The sequence below is a fragment of the Leptonychotes weddellii genome, chromosome 11, assembly GCF_054177405.1.
Source record: "Leptonychotes weddellii isolate Sample4059 chromosome 11, ASM5417740v2, whole genome shotgun sequence".
NCBI classification, from domain to species: Eukaryota; Metazoa; Chordata; class Mammalia; order Carnivora; family Phocidae; genus Leptonychotes; species Leptonychotes weddellii.
The window spans coordinates 4,436,070-4,453,174 of NC_138379.1; the positions used below are offsets into that span (position 1 = coordinate 4,436,070).

Consider the following 17,105-nt stretch of genomic DNA (forward strand, 5'->3'; position numbering starts at 1 on the left):
CGGCCCCAGGGCTGAGCCGTCCCCTGTGCCCGCAGCCCCCACGGTGCTGGTGGACGTGCAGGAGACCGAGCCGGTGATGCAGGAGGAGATCTTCGGCCCCATCCTGCCCATCGTGAACGTGAGGAGCCTGGACGAGGCCATCGACTTCATCAACCGTCGGGAGAAGCCCCTGGCCCTGTATGCCTTCTCCAACAGCAATTAGGTGAGGGTGCTCCGGCAGGGCTGGGACAAGAGAGGGGCTGAAAAAGGTGCAGACCCGTGACCTTCCCCTTGACAGCCCACGTTGGGAGGGTTAGGGCAGCATCACCCGGACAGCCGTTCCCTGCACAAGGACTCCTGCCAGAGGGGGTTTGGGCAAGGCCAAAAGACTGTCAGATGTGTGGCTGGGGCAGCTTCCACCAAGAGAAGAGGTGCTTTTTTCTACCCAGAGAGCCTGGTCTTCCTAAACCAAGCAAAGGCCCTGTATGGGCAAGGAGACGCTCCGGAGGGGGGAGGGGGCAGAGCCAAGCCAGGACCCGACAGTCAGAGCCAGGCTGGCCACGGTGGGGCTTGTGCCCTGCTGGCGCTGGCTCCCCTTCCCGCCACGGGCTCCCCTCTGTGTGGAAAGTGCTCACAGGGGAGACATCTCAGTAGAGGATGGGAACAGGGGAGGCTCCTCTGCTCCCCATGGAATGGTTGGGGACTCAAGTCCTCTTTACTGATGATGAGCCCACCACCGGGCCTCTCCCACCTCCCCCCAGGTAGTGACCCAGATGCTGGATCGGACCAGCAGCGGCATTTTTAAGGCAACCAGGGCTTCATTCACCTGATTCTGCCGTCCCTGCCGCTGGGGGGAGTTGGTGAGCCCTGCCCTCCTCCACTCTCCAGCCCCCACCCCCAGGGTTGGTATTCCCATCCTGGGAGGGCCCAGTTTTGCCTTCACCCTCTGTTCTAACTTGATCTAGGCGCTGGGTCTCTAAAGCCCTGTTTCCCTATCTGCAAAATGGCTCTTAGAGTGGCTTGGCTTTCCCTGAGCGCCGTGCCAGCTGGGGGCTCCCGCCTGGGCAGTGGGCTGCTGCGAAGGCTGGCTGGGCTGCCTGCCTCAGGCCCTCACCTCCGTGCCCATGCAGGTAACAGTGGCATGGGAAGATACCGCGGCAAGTTCTCCTTCGACACCTTCTCCCACCACCGTGCCAGTCTGCTCTCCCCCTCGGGCCTGGAGAAGCTCAGTGAATTCCACTACCCGCCCTACACTGACAGCAGGCAGCAGCTGATAGGCTGGGCCTTGGGCTCCCACAGCTGCACCCTTCTGTGAGCTCCCCGTGCACCTCCAGCGCCCTAACTCCACCACCCCTCTGTCCTGCTACTGCCCAGGTGTTCAGTGGTCCCTGAAAGGTGGGGGTCCTGTCCGGGAGTGCAAAGATCCTGCTCTTGGGGCTTTGTCTCAACAGGCCCTGGTTGGGCAGGACCTCTGGGCCGCTGGTCCCGTCACTTTCAGGGCCAAAGTCCCCTCTGCAGCCCCCTGACAGACTCACTGACCCGACCCTCTCTTTAGATATGTCTGATGACGGAGCTCTTGTGGTTAGAAAGGACCCCTTGTATCAGATCTATAATTAGGTTCCCAGAATAGAGCGCCATGTCTTTTCTTTTTTTAAGAGAAAAGTGGGGTGGGGAGGCAGCCCGTGGGTGGGTGGCTGCTGGGGAGGGACCTAAGGTCGGGCTTGGGCCAAAACTGTAGCGCTGCCTGTGGCCACCGCCACCTCCAACTCCCTGACCTGGGCTGCTGTCAGGAGGACCCCCAAAATACAGAGCGATTTCTAGCAGCTCCATTCACACCTGGTTTGGGGAGCTGGGTTTGTCTGACCTGAAGTGATCTGATCTTGAGCCTGGATCTGGCTAATGGCTGATGTCACCATAAAGTGTGTCACTGGCAAGGACTCTGATGCCGTGGGTGGGTGGAATCAATAGGAGAGAGTGCAAAGTTTGATTAGTCATGTCTGCTATGGGCACAGGACGGGTCGTGCACACTGCGGACACGTCTATCATCCTGCCGTGGACTCCCAGAAGGAGGTCGTGGTGGGCAGAGTCTAAATCTAGCCACTTCATCTGACATATGGGGAAACTGAGGTCTAGAGACAGCACAGGGCTGAACTGAGTTTATACAGGAAAACAGAGCAGAGCTGAATGATGGGGGGTTTTCTGAGAAATAGGGAGGAGGGGGGATCAGTTAGCAGAACAGATCTAGTCCACTACTCTTTCCCTCGTCCTCATCCTGAGAGCCCACTTCCAACCTTCCCTACTCTTACTTCACTGAGAGCCTTGGGAAGATGGGGTTTGTGGCCTGAGATTGAGGGAAGAGGGAAGAGGGACAGTATGATGGTCCTGCTTCCCTGGGAACTGTGGGGGATGGTTGTCTCCAAAAGGGCACAGGGTGGACTCGAAGGACGTACATAATAGGGACTTGCTGAGAGGTGCGAACACAGGATGTTCTATTTGGGTAATGGCCCAGGGGCCTCCTTATAAGGCAATAAGGCCATTTTATTTCAGAGGACAGCTCTTCTCAGCGGAGACCTGTCAGTGTTCAGGAAGGACAGGCTCTGTTGGTTATCACAAGGCTTGCTGATTGAATTTGGTAGAGGTTTCTACGTGTGCTACAATTCTTCTAAATCAGTGAAGGGGACAGAGACAGAGGCCAGCTGATAGGACTAGGGGAAAAGAGAATGTGCATGGGCCCGGAGGAGAGGGAGGGTGGCAGCTTTAGAAACTTGACCTGGTTGTGCATTCCATACATGCTGGCTGGGGAAGGCAGGACAGTCGGGCGTGGGAGATGGACCGGGTGTGGCTATGCCAGACGGGGACCCCCACCTTCTCCCTTCTCTTGGCGGTGTGCGTTCCAATCCAGGTATAGTGTGTTTCCGTGGGTCCGGCTTGCAGCAGGACAAGGGGATCCTGGGGGAGACTGAGTGGGTCCCCTTGACCCAGGGTGTGAACTAACTCACCCATTCTGACGGGGGCGTCCCACTGTAAATCCCAGTAGATAATTCCTCTCCCAGGCGCGATGGAGCTGGGTGCTCTCAGCAGCAGAGCACATCGATCTTCGGTGAGAGTCGGGGCGATGGCTGTCTCCCACTGCTTCTATACCTCTGCCGTGTTGGGGGCCTCACTGGGGGCCCCCAATCTGGTATATGGGGCAATAGGCCTACTGGTAGGTTATTTCAGTGCATCAAGACCTGGGACAGTACTTTAGTTCACCCAGCCGAGGTGGTTTCACCTGTTAATAATTTAATTTGCTGCTTTCAGGGGAGCCACTGCCCCCCACTTTGGGCCGGAGGCACGTCCACGCCTTTGTCTGGGTGGCGCTGGGCAGTGCCCTCCGCCCCCAGACACGCTGCCGACACAGGGTTAGTGCGTGGGCCGATTAAGGCCGGTGCCGAGTGCCAGCCGGAGCCCCTTCTCTGCAAGCCTTGTGCTCCCATTTCCAGTCCTTTGCACAAAAGCTCCCCTGTGCCTTAGCGGTCCTGTGAATGAGTAATTACAAGGCAGTGGGGTTAGGGTCTAAGGAGATGCCGCCCAGAACCCGAGCACCCATCATCATCCTTATTATCAGGCATCATTGTTAACTTTTATTGAGGTGTAACACTCAGTAAAGTGCATAAATCTTTAAAAAATTGAGCGGCGCCTGGGTGGCTCAGTCTGTTGAACCTTTGCCTTCGGCTCAGGTCATGATCCCGGGGTCCTGGGATCGAGACCCGTGTCTGGCTCTCTGCTCAGCGGGGAGCCTGCTTCTCCCTTTCCCTCTGTCTGTTGCTCCCCCTGCTTGTGCTCTCTCTCTCTCTCTCTCTGTGTCAAATAAATAAATAAATCTTAAGAAACTACCGTTTCTTTAAATTTTTAAAAAATAAAAAGAAAATGGAATTTGCTGCTTTAATACTCAACTTTCCCCTTTCTACCAACCCTGCTGCTTGCAGGTTGGAGGGGGGATGGGACCTCCATTCGGTGTCATGCTTTATTGGCTGGTCTGGCAAACCATGACCTTTGACATGTGGCCCCCACTGACCGTCTAGTCAACGAAGCCATCTCTACGTGGTAGTCAGTTTCTCTAGTTCCCTGGTCTGCACGGCAACGAGGGGCAGCTTGGGTTAAGCCACACGCAGTGTCCACACAAACCAAGGCATATATAGAGGGAGGGGGCTGACAGAATCGATCAGCCAGCCGCTCAGTGGCTGGGAACTCTGGTGGATGGCCCCAGATTTCTGGCAATTGTCTTGGGCGTTGTTTAGAGCACACAGGACCTACTATTACTGCAGTAACCACGTCACTGTACCAAAGGGCAATCAGGCATCCTTGGCAGAGTGCCATCCTGCTGGGGCACGGTGGTGGCCACTCTCCCTGTACCCGATCGGCCCTATCCACTCCAGAGTCAGTCGCTAGGGCTCGGCTGCGAGCTGGAGCATCAGCTTCTGGATTGCGAGGGCTTGTGCCTTATGCACCGAGATAGGAAAACCGGAGAGACTGCCTCAGGCTCTTGCAGGTGAACCCAAATGTCTTTCCACATTTCCTGCCCCCACAAAGCCTCATTCCCGATCTTCCCCTCAGCTTCACATTTTCGAAGCCATAAGGTTAATCCCTTTCGAACAACCTGCTGTCCATGCAAAGGGTTAAAGACCGTGGCTCATGTGTATCACTGGCCAGACTACTTTGAGCTCAGCCTGCTGGCCACTGCGCCCGGCGGCTGCGGGAGGCTCTACCTGGAGGAGCACCGTGTACACAGGTAGGAACCAGGTGCTCTCCGGGGGCGCTGGGTTTCCTCCCTCTTCCAAAGCTGGGACCTAAACCCTCGGGGCATTGTCCCTTTCTGTTCACCCTGCCACAGTGCCTGGCTCATACCTTCCAGAGGCAGAGACACATCTAACTCAGACCGCAGCCCTGCCTGGGAGATGCCCAGAGCTTTAATCTGCTTTACTAGTAGTTTTGCTTTCTCAAGGTCGGCTTGCTGCACTGATCCCCAGTCCCACAGGTGCCTTTTCTTTACCAGGTGACATAAGGGACAGGGGCACTATGCCAGGTGGGTATTAAAAGCCATCCCAAACCCCCAAATCCCTACAAAGCCTTGCACCCCCTTCACAAGCTTAGGGGCTGGATAGGCTTGCCCCTTCTCAATTACAGCTTTGGGGACAACCTGAGTCTTATCAGTCAAAACCCCAAACCTTACAGCGGTGCCTGGGTTTTGGGTTTTCTGTAGGTTTAGCCCCATCCTCTCCTTTGCAGATGTTCCAGCGAAGCTTGCAGGGTGTCCTGCAGCAGAGGCAAATCTTCCCTTGCTAACATTATGTCCTCAACAGAAAGGGCCCATCTCACTGATGTGGGGAAGGAGAACAGGGACAGGTCCCCGGCTGCCATCCCATGACAGATCGTGGGGCTAGGCAGGTAGCCTTGGGGGAGCACGTGAAAGTTTCATCACTCTCCCTCCCACATGATCTTAGTTATCAGAAACCTCTACTTGTCAGTCTTTTCCAAGAATCTCCTGGAAGATGAAGCACTTTTGCAAGAATACAAATGAGAGTTCAGTATAATGCACCTGCCAAGGGAGCCTCTCCAGCAGTCTGTATTTTGTTTTATTTTATTTTAAAAGATTTTATTTGTTTATTTGAGAGAGGGGAAGAGAGAGAGAGAGAGAGAGAGAGAGAGGGAGCCCAACGCGGGGCTCGATCCCAGGACCCTGAGATCATGACCTGAGCCGAAGGCAGACGCTTCACTGACTGAGCCACCCAGGCGCCCTCCAGTAGTCTGTATTTTAAAAACCACTTTCCTCCTTCTTGCCTTCAGTCTCCGTGGCCAATGTTTTGGTTCTCTCCTGGGGTGTTTACATTTCAAGCCTGGACAAGACTTAGAACTATTTTCCCAGCACACAGGGGACAGAGAAACAATGCCAAGTTTTCTCCTAGGATTTTTGGGGCCACTGGGGTCATTTAAAAATTTTCTTGATGTGAGGGCTCAGACAAGTGGCACAACATTCTTCTCCTCATCGTCCTCCCTTTCTCAGAGATTCCACCTCGTAGGGTCCCGGGCAGGCTCTGTCACGGGGCCTGGGTCTTCACCTGGGGCAGCCTGCACCCTCCCAGCTCTGCAAGCAGCACGCTGAGCTCCCCCTGCTCCCGCCAGCTGGTCTGCTGGCCTAAAGCCAGCTGAGCAGGGGACACCGCACATCCTTCTCCAACCTCAGCAAGTCCCACTTCCCCACTGGGCGCAGGCTCTGGCCCCGGCCCCGGACTTACAAACCTTACAAACGAGACTTGTCTTGGGTAGCAGCAAGACGGGTGGGTCCCCTCTCTGCCCGCCAAATCGTCAAAGTTTATAGAGAAAGAGGCCTTAACTGGGCACAGTCAAGAAGACAGTGCTGGTTTTCAACATCACCCCATCGTCCGGCTCACAGCTATGTCCTCAGGGCAGCCTCTGGGAGCAGGAAAGGCAGGCCAAACCCACATTCCAAGGACAGGGGAGGGGGTGAGGAGCCTCCGAGTGCCCGGGTCCAGTGCGTGGCTCAGCCTGCAATCCCGTTTTTCCATGACCTTCCCCAATAATGGATGGATGAGGCGATGGGCAGTTGGGTGACAGATGGGTAAAGTGATGAGTGGGTAGGTGGCCCAGGTAGAAGGGCCTGGGTCTAAGAGATGCCCTCCCTCCCCACCCTTGCCCCAGGAAGTCATTTCCTCAAAATAAACCCTGGACTGAGAAGGGAGCCGGAGGGATCGAGAGGCCATCAGAGGGTCTCCGGGCCACAGTCTGGGCAGTGGGGCCGCTGAGCAGAGAACAGAAGACCCTGCTCATTGAAGAGTCTCAAGGGGTTTTGCTGCCCTCGCTGCACCAGTCTCATCCCCTTCTTTGCCCTCTTGGCCATCGGTTGCTGGGGTTCAGATCGGGCACAAAGCCTCCAAGGGAAATGTGGCTCTGGGGGGCCGCTCTGGGGACAAGCAGCCCCAGAATGAGACTCTCGATCGCCTCTAACTGGTGGAGCAGGGTCGCATGACTGCCTCCTGTCTGCAAGAGCCTGCCTCCACCCTTCCCAGGTCCCCACTGTTGCTCTCTCAGGCGTGGCTGCGCAGGCCCAGGCTAGAGACAGTGTCATCCAGACATGGAAAAAATGTTGTCCTGCTGCTTATGACCCAGTAACGCAGAGCTGTTCAGAGAGCCTGGGGCTTGTCCAGGCCTCGGCTCAGCTGTTCCCTCTGCCCAGGGCACCCTCCCTCTACCTCAGCCCCATTGCCACCTCCACTTGGGGTCTGCATCTCCCGCCCTCTTGCAGCCGCTCCCCCACCTAGAGGGCTGGATCCACATCGCTCCAGGCGGGTGCCCTGGGGCCTGTCCCTCGACTTCTCGGGATCTCCGTTCCTTTCTCTTCTACAACGGGGTTCCCACTTCCCTCTTAGAATGGGCATGAGGGTTAAATGGGACCCCCACTCTGGGGCACAGTGGAACCCAGACTCCTCTGGGAGCTGCACCACAGTCCTGTTGCCCCGAGGCTGAGCTGTGGTCCCAGGAGCAGGAGAACCAACAGCACTGAGCCATCCTTGGCCTCCGTCTCGTTCACGTCTGCTCCATGACCTCTCTTGGGGCCACGTGTTCTGGGCGCCTTGAAGACCAGTACCCCTACCTTAGAAATACCCGCCAGGCTCGGATCGGGGCAGGCTGGCTTTGGCCTCCCATGAATCTGTTAGAGATGACGTGGTGTTTCTCCTCCCGATCACAGGTGGCACCACCTGGTCTCGTTAAAGGTCAGCTGTCAGGTGCACGCGAGCCCTTTGTGGGGTCCTCCTGGGCCCGTCCTCGCTGTGTGAAATCCGCGGACTAAGGTCCAGACTTCGCGGGAAGTAACCGCACAGCAGGACCATCGTCCGCTCGATGCCCCTGAGTAAACTGTATGGGGTGGCCGGCTTCGTTTTCTGGCCTCAAAGTGCCTTCTCAGTTTGGGGGATTCTTTACTGCCCCTCCCCCACCTCCAGCACCAGGGTCCCTTCAGGCTCAGAGGTCAACGTCAGGCCTCGGGGCTGGATCTGCGGTGGTAACTGGTCAGTCCAGAGTAGGTCATTAAGAGAAGCCACATCGTGTCGTTCTCCCCCGACAGGTTCTGACCCCCCCTCTGGACCTCAGTTTCCCCAGCTGTTGTGAAGAAGTGGGACCCGTTAACCCTCCCAGTGCCTCTGGCCTTGGCCAGGCCGAGGTCTGCGGTGCCCGTGTGTTTGCCCAGCTCGCGACTGCCTCTTCATTCCTTCACTCCTCGCAGCTGCCTAGGCCGGGAGAGAGTCACTCCCGTTCCACAGGCAGGAGCCAAGGCCCAGAGAAGGCACTGGATCTCCCCAAGTCACACAGCTCGTCAGGGATGGGTGTCAGAGCCAACCAGGGCCGGGGCCCCCCTCTGGCTCCTGGGGCTCAGAGGTGTGACCCAGCGCTGGCTGCAGGCCCCAGGGGAGCTGCAGAGACTCAGCGTCTGCACCATGCCCGTGCTGGCCAAGCTCCCTCCATGCTCTCCCCAAGCGGCCTGCCACCGCCACACGGGCTGTGACCTCAACCTTCACCAGCACCTTCCTCACCTGGAGTGTCCTCGCTGCTAGGCAGCCCTGCCCAGGACTGAAGTCCCCGCCTCAGACCGGCCCCTTCAGCCACCAGCAGGCCACATCCTCTGCCCGAGATGCCCATTCTTCCCTTTCCGGTTCAGAAAAATCCAGGCTTCCTTTTCCGGGAAGCCCGTTCTGACCTCAGGCTGGTCAGGGCCTCCTGAGTTCCCCAGACCCAAGTTTTGCCTCCGATCAGCCCCACAGGCTGTGGTTGCCTGTCTTGTATCCCCACCGCCGTTCACACCTTCCTCTAGTAGGTATTCGCTGAGCCCCACCTCTGAGCCAGGCTTTGTCCAGCTCAGGTGAAAAACTGGGGAATAAGACTGAGGTGTTGTCCCCAGCCTGCTGGGGGAGATAGAGGAAGAACCCAGCAACCACAACGCAGGAGGCTAAATGTAGGGGTGGGGCAACATGAAGCATCTAACGTGGCCACCGGTAGCCAGGGAAGGCTTCCTGGAGGAGGTGGTATCTCAGCCAAGCCCCAAAGGGTGAGTCGAAGTTAACTAGGTGAAGAGAGGAGAGGAGATTCCAGGAAAGTGCCCAGCATGTGCAAAGGCCTTGAAGTGTGGCTGGAGTGAAAGCTGATGGGGCAGGTGGGCAGGCAGGTAGGGCTGGGCTGAGGGTTTGGACTCGATGGGACCAGCGGGGAGCCAGCGAGGGCCCTAAGCAGAGCAGGAACGGCCACGGTGGAAGAGCCCTTGAGCTGCTCTGTGTCTCCTGCAGGGTCCTGGGGACGTCACTCCTGCGGGCAGCATGAGGCTGCCCTCCCATTAAACCCCTGATCCCTAACTGAGACTGTGAGGGGGCTGATACCCCCTTCCTGTTCCTGCAGTGCCAGGGCCAAGCTGGAAGATCCAGACCAGGTGACAGGGGCCTGAGAGCTGAACCAGCTGCTGGGGCCCAAGGCTTCAGGCCAGCCTTCAACTTTGTCTTTGACCTGCACAGCACCACGGGCACCTGTCTCATCACAGAAGCTGCCCACAACGTCTCTGTCATGCCGCTGGGCTACCACCTACAGGTGGCCCGGCCCCCCGGAGGGCAGAGGGAGGGACGGTGGGGAAGGGGGCACCTGGGATGTTTGCCACTGCCTCTTTGGCTTGAATCCCCTTCTCTGGGCTTCAGTCCCTGGGGGCCTGCCACCTGCAAGTCCTCCAGGCCCTCTGGTCCCTTCCTTCCCTGCTTTCTGTCAGAGGGTGGAGAAGGCTGCGCTGGGGTGGGTGGTGCCCGGTGCTCCCTCCATGCTCTCCCCATGCCACCCCTTCCGCCCTCAGCAGGAGAAGGGTTACACCCTGGCCTCCGTGGCCAAGGACAGAATGCGTGGGTTGCGACCTCGGGAGAAACAGACGAGGGGACGGGGCCTAGAAGGGCGGGGCCAGATGATGGGCGGGGCCAGGGCCAGGGGCCCTCTTGGGGCGCCAGCCTGACCCCTCCCCTCCCAGTCCCCAGTCCTGGAGCTGGGACCCCAGCCTCAGGGCGTGCTGCGGGCAGACCATTTCACCAAGATGAGGACCCTGTGACCGAAGTCCTGGACTTTATCGAACTCCTCAACCAGGCTGAGAGTTGTGGGGACTTCGGGGAAACTGAGGCCCAGAGAGGCGAGGGCCTGGCCCAGGGGCCAAGGAGCCAGGTTCACGGGTAGGCTGGAAACCAGCCCTGCGTGGCCCCCACGGCCCACTCTGCCCTGGGCCTGGAGCCAGGGACAGGCTCACACACCCAGCCTTTGGCGCAGGCGTGGCCTTTCCTGCTTTGGAGCTGGAAGCCGATAGAACCGCGGGCAGAGTGGACTTCCCACGTACACTGAGGCTGGGGACCCGGCAGGCACCGCGCATCCTCAGCTGCCAGTGTGTGTGTTATGGTGGGGAGACTCCTGGGTCACAGCTTTGGTATCAGGGGAGACTGAGGCCCAGAGGGAGGGACCGCAGGTGCCTCCCACAGAGTCATCAGGACCTGAGAATCAGGATCAGACAGGAGGCTGCCCCCGCCACACCCTGCCCCTACTGCCTCCCTGGAACCCCACAAGCAGGCCTGGCACTGAGGGCCACGGAGATCTGCACAGCACCTGCAAAGGGCAGGAGGGGGCCCCTCAACAGCCTGGACAAGTCTCCCCTGGCCGCAGAAGGCAGAGGGCAGGGATCTGGGGCAGCCAGCGCCCAATTCACCTGCCTGGAGGCGCAAATATGGAACCCTCTCTTTGTTTTCCAGTTAATTCCTCGAGCATCCCTCTGCACGTTAGGGAACCCAGCAAGTCCTTCTTTCTGCAGGCCTCCCCTTCCTGAATGTTCCAGGAATCCTGCTTCTACATCTGGCAGGGAGGAGACGGAGAGCGGGCAGCCCACCAGCTACCGCTCTGCCTGCTGCCACGTGGGGTCGCTGTCGAACAAGGTGCACGCCTTCCGTGGCCTTTGTGTCCTGCAGTGTCCACGCGGCAGGGCTGCCCACGCCAGGTGCCCAGCCCTAGCCTCCTTAGTAACTGTTCCCCAAGACTCCCAGCTGGCCTTCGGGGGCGGGAGAGGCCTCAGAGGGGACCACATGCTCTGTTGGCTCCAGCCCTCCCCCGTCAACCGCAGAGATCTGCCCCTGAGCCCAGCGAGCCGCCATAGCCCCTCCTTCTAAGATGAGTCCTTGTGGGCCATGGGGTCCTCTCCTGCCGGTGGAACTCAGGTGGGGACCCCCCAGTATGAGAGATGACCAAATGTAATACTGAGCTTCTGCAAAGATGGTTTTCTGTCCCAGGGCCCTCTACCTCCTTCCTCCATCAGCCCTGTCCATCCCTGTGGGGGGACAGCAGGGTGGGGTCCAGCTCCCCCCGCAAGCAGAACACACACACACACACACCCCGCCATGGGAATGGCCAAACCTGGGAGTGACCCAGCAGGCAGACCTGCCACATGCTGAGGGCACCGCAGAGCATGGGCACAAAAGAAAAAGAAATATTGGAAAGACTTTGACATTTCAAAAATTGTTTAAAGAACCAAAGTAACACTTGTGGGAAAAATCAGAACTTGGTTGGATTTTTTTGCTCTTCTTACAGCTTGTGTTTTATCTTGAGGTGTTCTCTGACTTGTAAAACATTGTGGGGGAGGGGACACCATCTTTCTAGGGTTTAGGGCTGGGGCCCACTTCCTTACAGATGCTAAGCCATAACAGTTATTTTCAGTGATTTCCACAATTATTTCTTTATTTTTATTTTTTATTTATTTATTTGAGAGAGAGAGAGCATGAGTGGGAGGGGCAGAGGGAGAGGGAGAGAGAGAGAAACTCAAGCAGACTCCATGCTGAGTGCAGAGCCAGACGTGGGGCTCGATCTCACGACCCTGAGATGGTGACCAAGAGTTAGTCGCTCAACCGATGGCCCCACCCAGGCGCCGCGACTTCTCCCATAATTTAAAAATTTGGTAAACTTTTATATTATATTTACTGTGTGTCAGACACTGTTTTAAGCACTATTAACGGTTTAATTTAAACCTCAGGATGATAGGAGAAGATACTATAGTTCCTATTTTACAGTCGAGGAAGCTGAGGACCAGAGAGGTTAAGTGACTTGCTCAAGGTCACACAGCTTGCAAGGATTCAAACGCAGCCTTACTCTCTGTGCCTTAACCACAAGGCTACACTTCCACAGTGACAACTGTCTTTCTAAGGCGACTTGTCTCCATTTCTAAACACAGGGTCCAGGGTAGAGGTCGGCCCCAGCAACCTTGGCCCTTGGCTCTCTTCCCACGACTGAGACTTCCAGCCACTGCAGCCCAGTATGGCCGTCTTCCAGATGTTCAGTGATGAGGATGTGCTCTATGAGGGGGAGTCCACTGTGTACCCCGTGTTCATCATGAGGCCGCCTACTATGAGAGGGGCATTGCCCTCCTCCAGACTGAGAAGCTCACATTCTCTGTGCCTGCCCTTGCCCCCACCCTAGGTCCCTAACCCACGCCAGGTCTGCCCAGGCTCAGCACTCCCATCCGAACAGCGGGTCCTGAGCCACAATCCGGAGCCCAGGGCCCCTCTTTGCCACCTGCTGTGTACCCTGTTTCTTGCCATGCCCCATACTTCTGTGCCTCAGTTTCCCATCTATAAAATGGAAGATGTCCAGGGGTTAATGGCTTGTGTCCTCTGTCCTGCATGATCTCTCTGTGACCTCAGGATCTGGGGCAGGTCCGGCTCAGCATGGTCTTGGACATGCTGCGTGTCCCGGGGCCAGCAGCGGCTGTCTCTGTCCCCACGCTTGCCTATCAGTGCCCAGGGGGAAGATCCCACTTGGAGAAAAGCTGTCCTGGAGAAAACAGAGGGGTGCCCCCAACCTGCCTTCCCTCCCAGGGCCAGGGAGTCCGTCTGAGCGAGCAGAGGCTTGTGTCCGTGTGCGTGCACACGTGTGCGGGGGACCACGGGTGCGCCTGCCCAGGTGCGGTGTGGGCGTGACTGCACGCACATGTGTTTCCAAGACCACAGTGCCTTGGGCGTCCTTCTGGGGGGATCTATATGTGGCTGGGCACAGGCCTGATGTGCGTTTCCGATGTGTAATGTGCACAGTGACCACGGGGGCTCAGGGGGAGTCGGGCTGGGGCAAGGGGGAGCTCGACAAGGCTTTCTGCACCCAGGACAGACCGGCCAGGTGCAGGGACAGGGGAAGAGGTGCCCTGGCTTGGGGGAGGGGAAGTCCGACCAGGGAGGCTGCGTGGAACTCCTCAGCCCCCCAGGAAGGAGCAGGCACAGGGTCCGCGGCTGGGGTCCCCTCAGTCCTGACCCAGGCACTCTGCAGGGGGTCCTTGCAGGCCAGACTGGACACAGCGTGACAGCTTCCACACCCACCTAAGCCTGACAAGGTGCCTGGGGGGCCCGGCACTCCGGCCACGGGCGGCATCACTCGCCGGCCCCTCTGCACCCTTGCCTGGCCCATCCATCTCCCCGCGGCCACAGCTGCCACGCGGCCTCCTGCTATTGAGCAGCAAGATGAGAAGGTGTGAAGGATATGGGGGCACCAGGGACGGGCTGGCAGGCAAGATGGATGAGGGGGCAGGGGGGCCAGCAGGCGCCTCGGGCAGGAAGGGCAGGCCGGCTGGGGAGGAGCTTGTGCAGAGAGGTGCGCCTGTGTGCACGGTGCGTGTGCAAGAGAGCTGTGTGTGTGTCCACGCAGGAGCCCGCACAGGGCACTGGGCCTTGAGTTCATCTGTGTGCGTGTCAGTGTGCTCACACACGTGTGGAGGGGGTGTTTCCCATCACACAGACCCAAACTGAGTGCAAGCACACACACACACACACACACACACACACATCAGTAGCCAACAGAATCCCGGGCTGGCCCACTCCTGGGAGTCTAGGCTGATGGGGAGCCACCAGGATTTGTGGGAATCTCCCAAGCCCCTCCATCATCTCTCCCCTCTCCCAACGGTCCCACTGTGGATCCCGGGACAGTGTGGCCTGGTTGGCCACACCCCACTGGGTGGCCCCTGAGAGCCGTTGCGACCTTCACAAGCACAGAGAAGCCCCGTATCTTGCCCTAGGGCAAACAGCAAAGCTGGGCATGGGTCTATGCCAGGAGTCCGCCCACCTCTCCCAGCTCGCCTGGCAGGACCCTGGGGTATAGGAGACCGAAGCAGGCAGCATCCCTAAACTGAAGGGAAGAGAGGTCGGCCCCCCGGTATGGGGCTCTGGGAGGAGCCGGGATGTCCCAGTTGGAGAGAAGCAGCCCCTCCAACCCTCGGTCCCTCCATGGCCACTCTCAGGTATGGGCCTCTGCCTACCCCACGTCCCCAGTAGAGGAGGTGTGTTGGGGGAGGGGGTCACACCTGCCTTGGGGACCCCAGCACACCCTGAGGCGCTCTCACCTAGAGCTGGCCTGGGGGCTCAAATACCCCCTTCCAGAACGGGCTAGCTTGGAGTCCAGCCCGATAACCCTCCCTGGGCCATGAAATGGCCAAAGAGCACTATCAAGTGATAGCAACTAGTTTGGGGGTGCCCCACCCCCCTGTGCCTTCCTGACTGGCGATCTATGTGTCCCTGAATGGCCGGCCTGGACAGGAGGGGCAGCCTGGGGAAGGTGCCGGGTCAGGCTGGGGAGAACAGACAGACCAGTGACCTCTGACCTGGGCCAGGCTCCCACCCTCTGGGGACTATGTAGGCCCTGTCAATCAGGATAGGAACAGCTTACTGCTGTCTATCCCAGATAGAAGAGATTATGCACTTATTACAGTTGGGGAAACTGAGGCACGGGGACCGACAGGAAGTCGTCAGCTTTGCGCAGCTTATGGGTCAGAGCCATCAGGGGCTCTGCCTCTGCCAGGGCTTGTCGACGCTGCCCCCTTGTGTTTCCTGCCCCAGTTGCCCAGGCCAGGCCGCAGCAGCAGCCCCAGGTCAGGGGTCAGGGGTCAGGGGTCAGGGTTCCCGTGAGAGGGCAGCGTCGCTGCCATCCAGCCCTCATGCTCCTGCAGCCTCCCCAGCCTCCCCAGCCTCCCCAGCCTCCCCAGCCTCCTCCAGGCCCTGTAGGCTCCGAGCCCCTCCAGTCACCAGGCCAGGGCCCCTGCGGACCACCCAACAGGTCCTCAAGATGCGCCCCCACCCTGCGCCTTGGTCCATTGATCAGGAACGGCTGGGGGTCTCCTGGCTGGGGAAGGGAGGGAGCTGGGAGAGGGGACCGGGAGGGGGAGAGGAGGCTTTGCCACGTCAGAGCCTTCCCACCTGCCCTCCTCCCACACAGCACCACGCCTGGAGCTGGACAAGCCCCGCCAGCCTCAGTCCAGTGTGAGCGTGGCTTGGAGAAGGGGCCCTGCCTCCCCCCAGAACCAGGGTCCCACCTGCAGAGACCAGGTGCCTGGCTCCAGTGGAGAATCAAGACGTGAGCGATCGCTCCGAGGGAAGGACAGTCCTGCAGAACGGAGCCGCGCCGCTGATTGGGCCAGGAGACCCCGAGTGACTGACCACCCTCCCAGCAGGCAGGGGCCCCTCAGGTGGCAGCTGCAGCCGGCGCCCCGCTGAGCAGGGCTCCTCCAGCAGCCAACGTCCAGGCTGTCCCCATGGCAGGTACCGTGTAGGCAGCCGAGGTGGCCCCACGGCTGGGCTCAGGCTCCGGGGTGATGGGGCAGGGCAGGGATTGGGTGTGGGGACCAAGGAAATCCCGCTGGACCCAGGTCCTGGGCCAGAGGGTGGGGCAGGGGCACCCCACGCTGAGGCCTCAGATCCCTCCAGGGCAGGGCTGATGGGCTCACAGCCACCCAGGTACAAATATAGGGGTGCTGCCGGGCAGGGGTAATGAGTCATTCCTGAGAAGGGAAAGCCTTTTCAGGCATGGGCGACCTTGGGCCTGTCCCCTCCCCTCTCTGGGCTTCACCCATTGAGTATCAAGGTTGTGGGGGTGGGGGAGGAGCTGGACAAGAAGCCTCTAACTTCCTCTCCAGACCTGACTCCACGCCTGTGGGAAATCGTCAAATCCTGACCCCAAGGGGTGCCTACTTTGAGAGGAATCAGGCAGAGAACAGGCCCCTCCTGAGTTCCTGAGAGCACTCAAGGGTGGCCTGTTGACCAAGGTGGGCAGGGGATGGGCTCATCGAAGACTCGGGAGCCAGCGACCAGCCTGCAAAGGCCCCAGGCCCAGGGAAGCCCCGAGCCTCTCCCTTGGGGACCCAGCACCATGGATCCTGGAGCATTGGTTGCCTGGGTGATGGGCCTGCCCCCGCAGGGCCTTTGAACAGTGGACAGTTGCCCCCATCTGACGGCCTGGTCCAGGTGCTGAGGGACCTCAGCCCCTGTAGCCTTCCTGGCCCTCTGGGGAATGGACAGCTGATGTGGCCCCTCCTTCAGAAGGAGGAGAGACGCGCACCCACTCCCAGACCGCAGCCCGCCCCAGGGGCTTTTGTGAGGGGCCCCAGGCCGAGCCCCACGCTCAGATGAGGCACCTGCTGAGTACTGGCTCTGGCTAGGGTGCGGCTAGAAACTAACAGTCCGTGTTTCGGGACTTTTTTTTCCCTAGTGTTAATTTTTAAATTGTGGTAAAATGTACGTAACATCAAAATTTCCATTTTAGCCATTTTTAAGTGTAGAGCTCAGGGGCATGAAGGACATCCACACTGTGTGCACCCAGCACCACCATCCGTTAGAACTCTTGCCTCTTGCAAAACTGAAACTCTGTCCCCATGAAATGCGCACTCCCCTCCCACTCCCTCTGCCCCCGGCAACCACCGTTCTCCTCCCTGTCTATGAATCGGACGATTCGTGGAATCGCTCAGGATTTGTCCTTTTGTGTCTGGCTTGTTTCACTTAGCGTAACGTCCTCAAGGTCCATCTGTGTCATGGCACACCGCAGAATGTCCTTCCTTTTTAAGGGGGAACAATATTCCGTTGTCTGGATAGGCCATAGTTTGCTCATCCATTCATCCATCAATGGACATTTGCGGTGCTTACCTTTTGGCTATTGGGAACAGTGCTGCTGTGAACACTGATGTGCACATATCTGTCCAGGTCGCTGCCCCCAGTTCCTTTCGTGCAATTCTCCATTTCTAGGTAAATGCCTAGAAGTGGAATTGCTGG

At 58.7% G+C, this 17,105-nt stretch overlaps 2 protein-coding genes across 2 annotated transcripts in view; both read left to right on the forward strand.

The window, feature by feature from the left end:
• The window catches only part of LOC102729673 (aldehyde dehydrogenase family 3 member B2), a 3,347-nt gene extending 1,669 nt beyond the window's left edge, over positions 1 to 1,678 (forward strand). The window contains 4 exon segments of the mRNA XM_081798509.1: positions 5 to 202; positions 741 to 774; positions 777 to 839; positions 1,110 to 1,678. Of these exon segments, the coding sequence (XP_081654635.1) occupies positions 5 to 202; positions 741 to 774; positions 777 to 839; positions 1,110 to 1,294 (480 nt within the window). The 3' untranslated portion in view covers positions 1,295 to 1,678.
• A 6,436-nt stretch (positions 1,679 to 8,114) lies between these two features.
• On the forward strand, positions 8,115 to 15,495 carry ACY3 (aminoacylase 3; the record flags this gene model as incomplete). The annotated part of the gene is given in 12 exon segments (XM_081798518.1): positions 8,115 to 8,583; positions 8,737 to 8,813; positions 9,386 to 9,506; positions 9,509 to 9,957; positions 10,031 to 10,100; positions 10,103 to 10,150; positions 10,309 to 10,385; positions 10,388 to 10,432; positions 12,267 to 12,273; positions 12,320 to 12,415; positions 12,418 to 12,522; positions 15,383 to 15,495. Coding segments are annotated over 12 exon segments (1,677 nt in total), but the record flags the coding sequence as incomplete, so codon positions are not given.
• Positions 15,496 to 17,105: the final 1,610 nt, after the last annotated feature.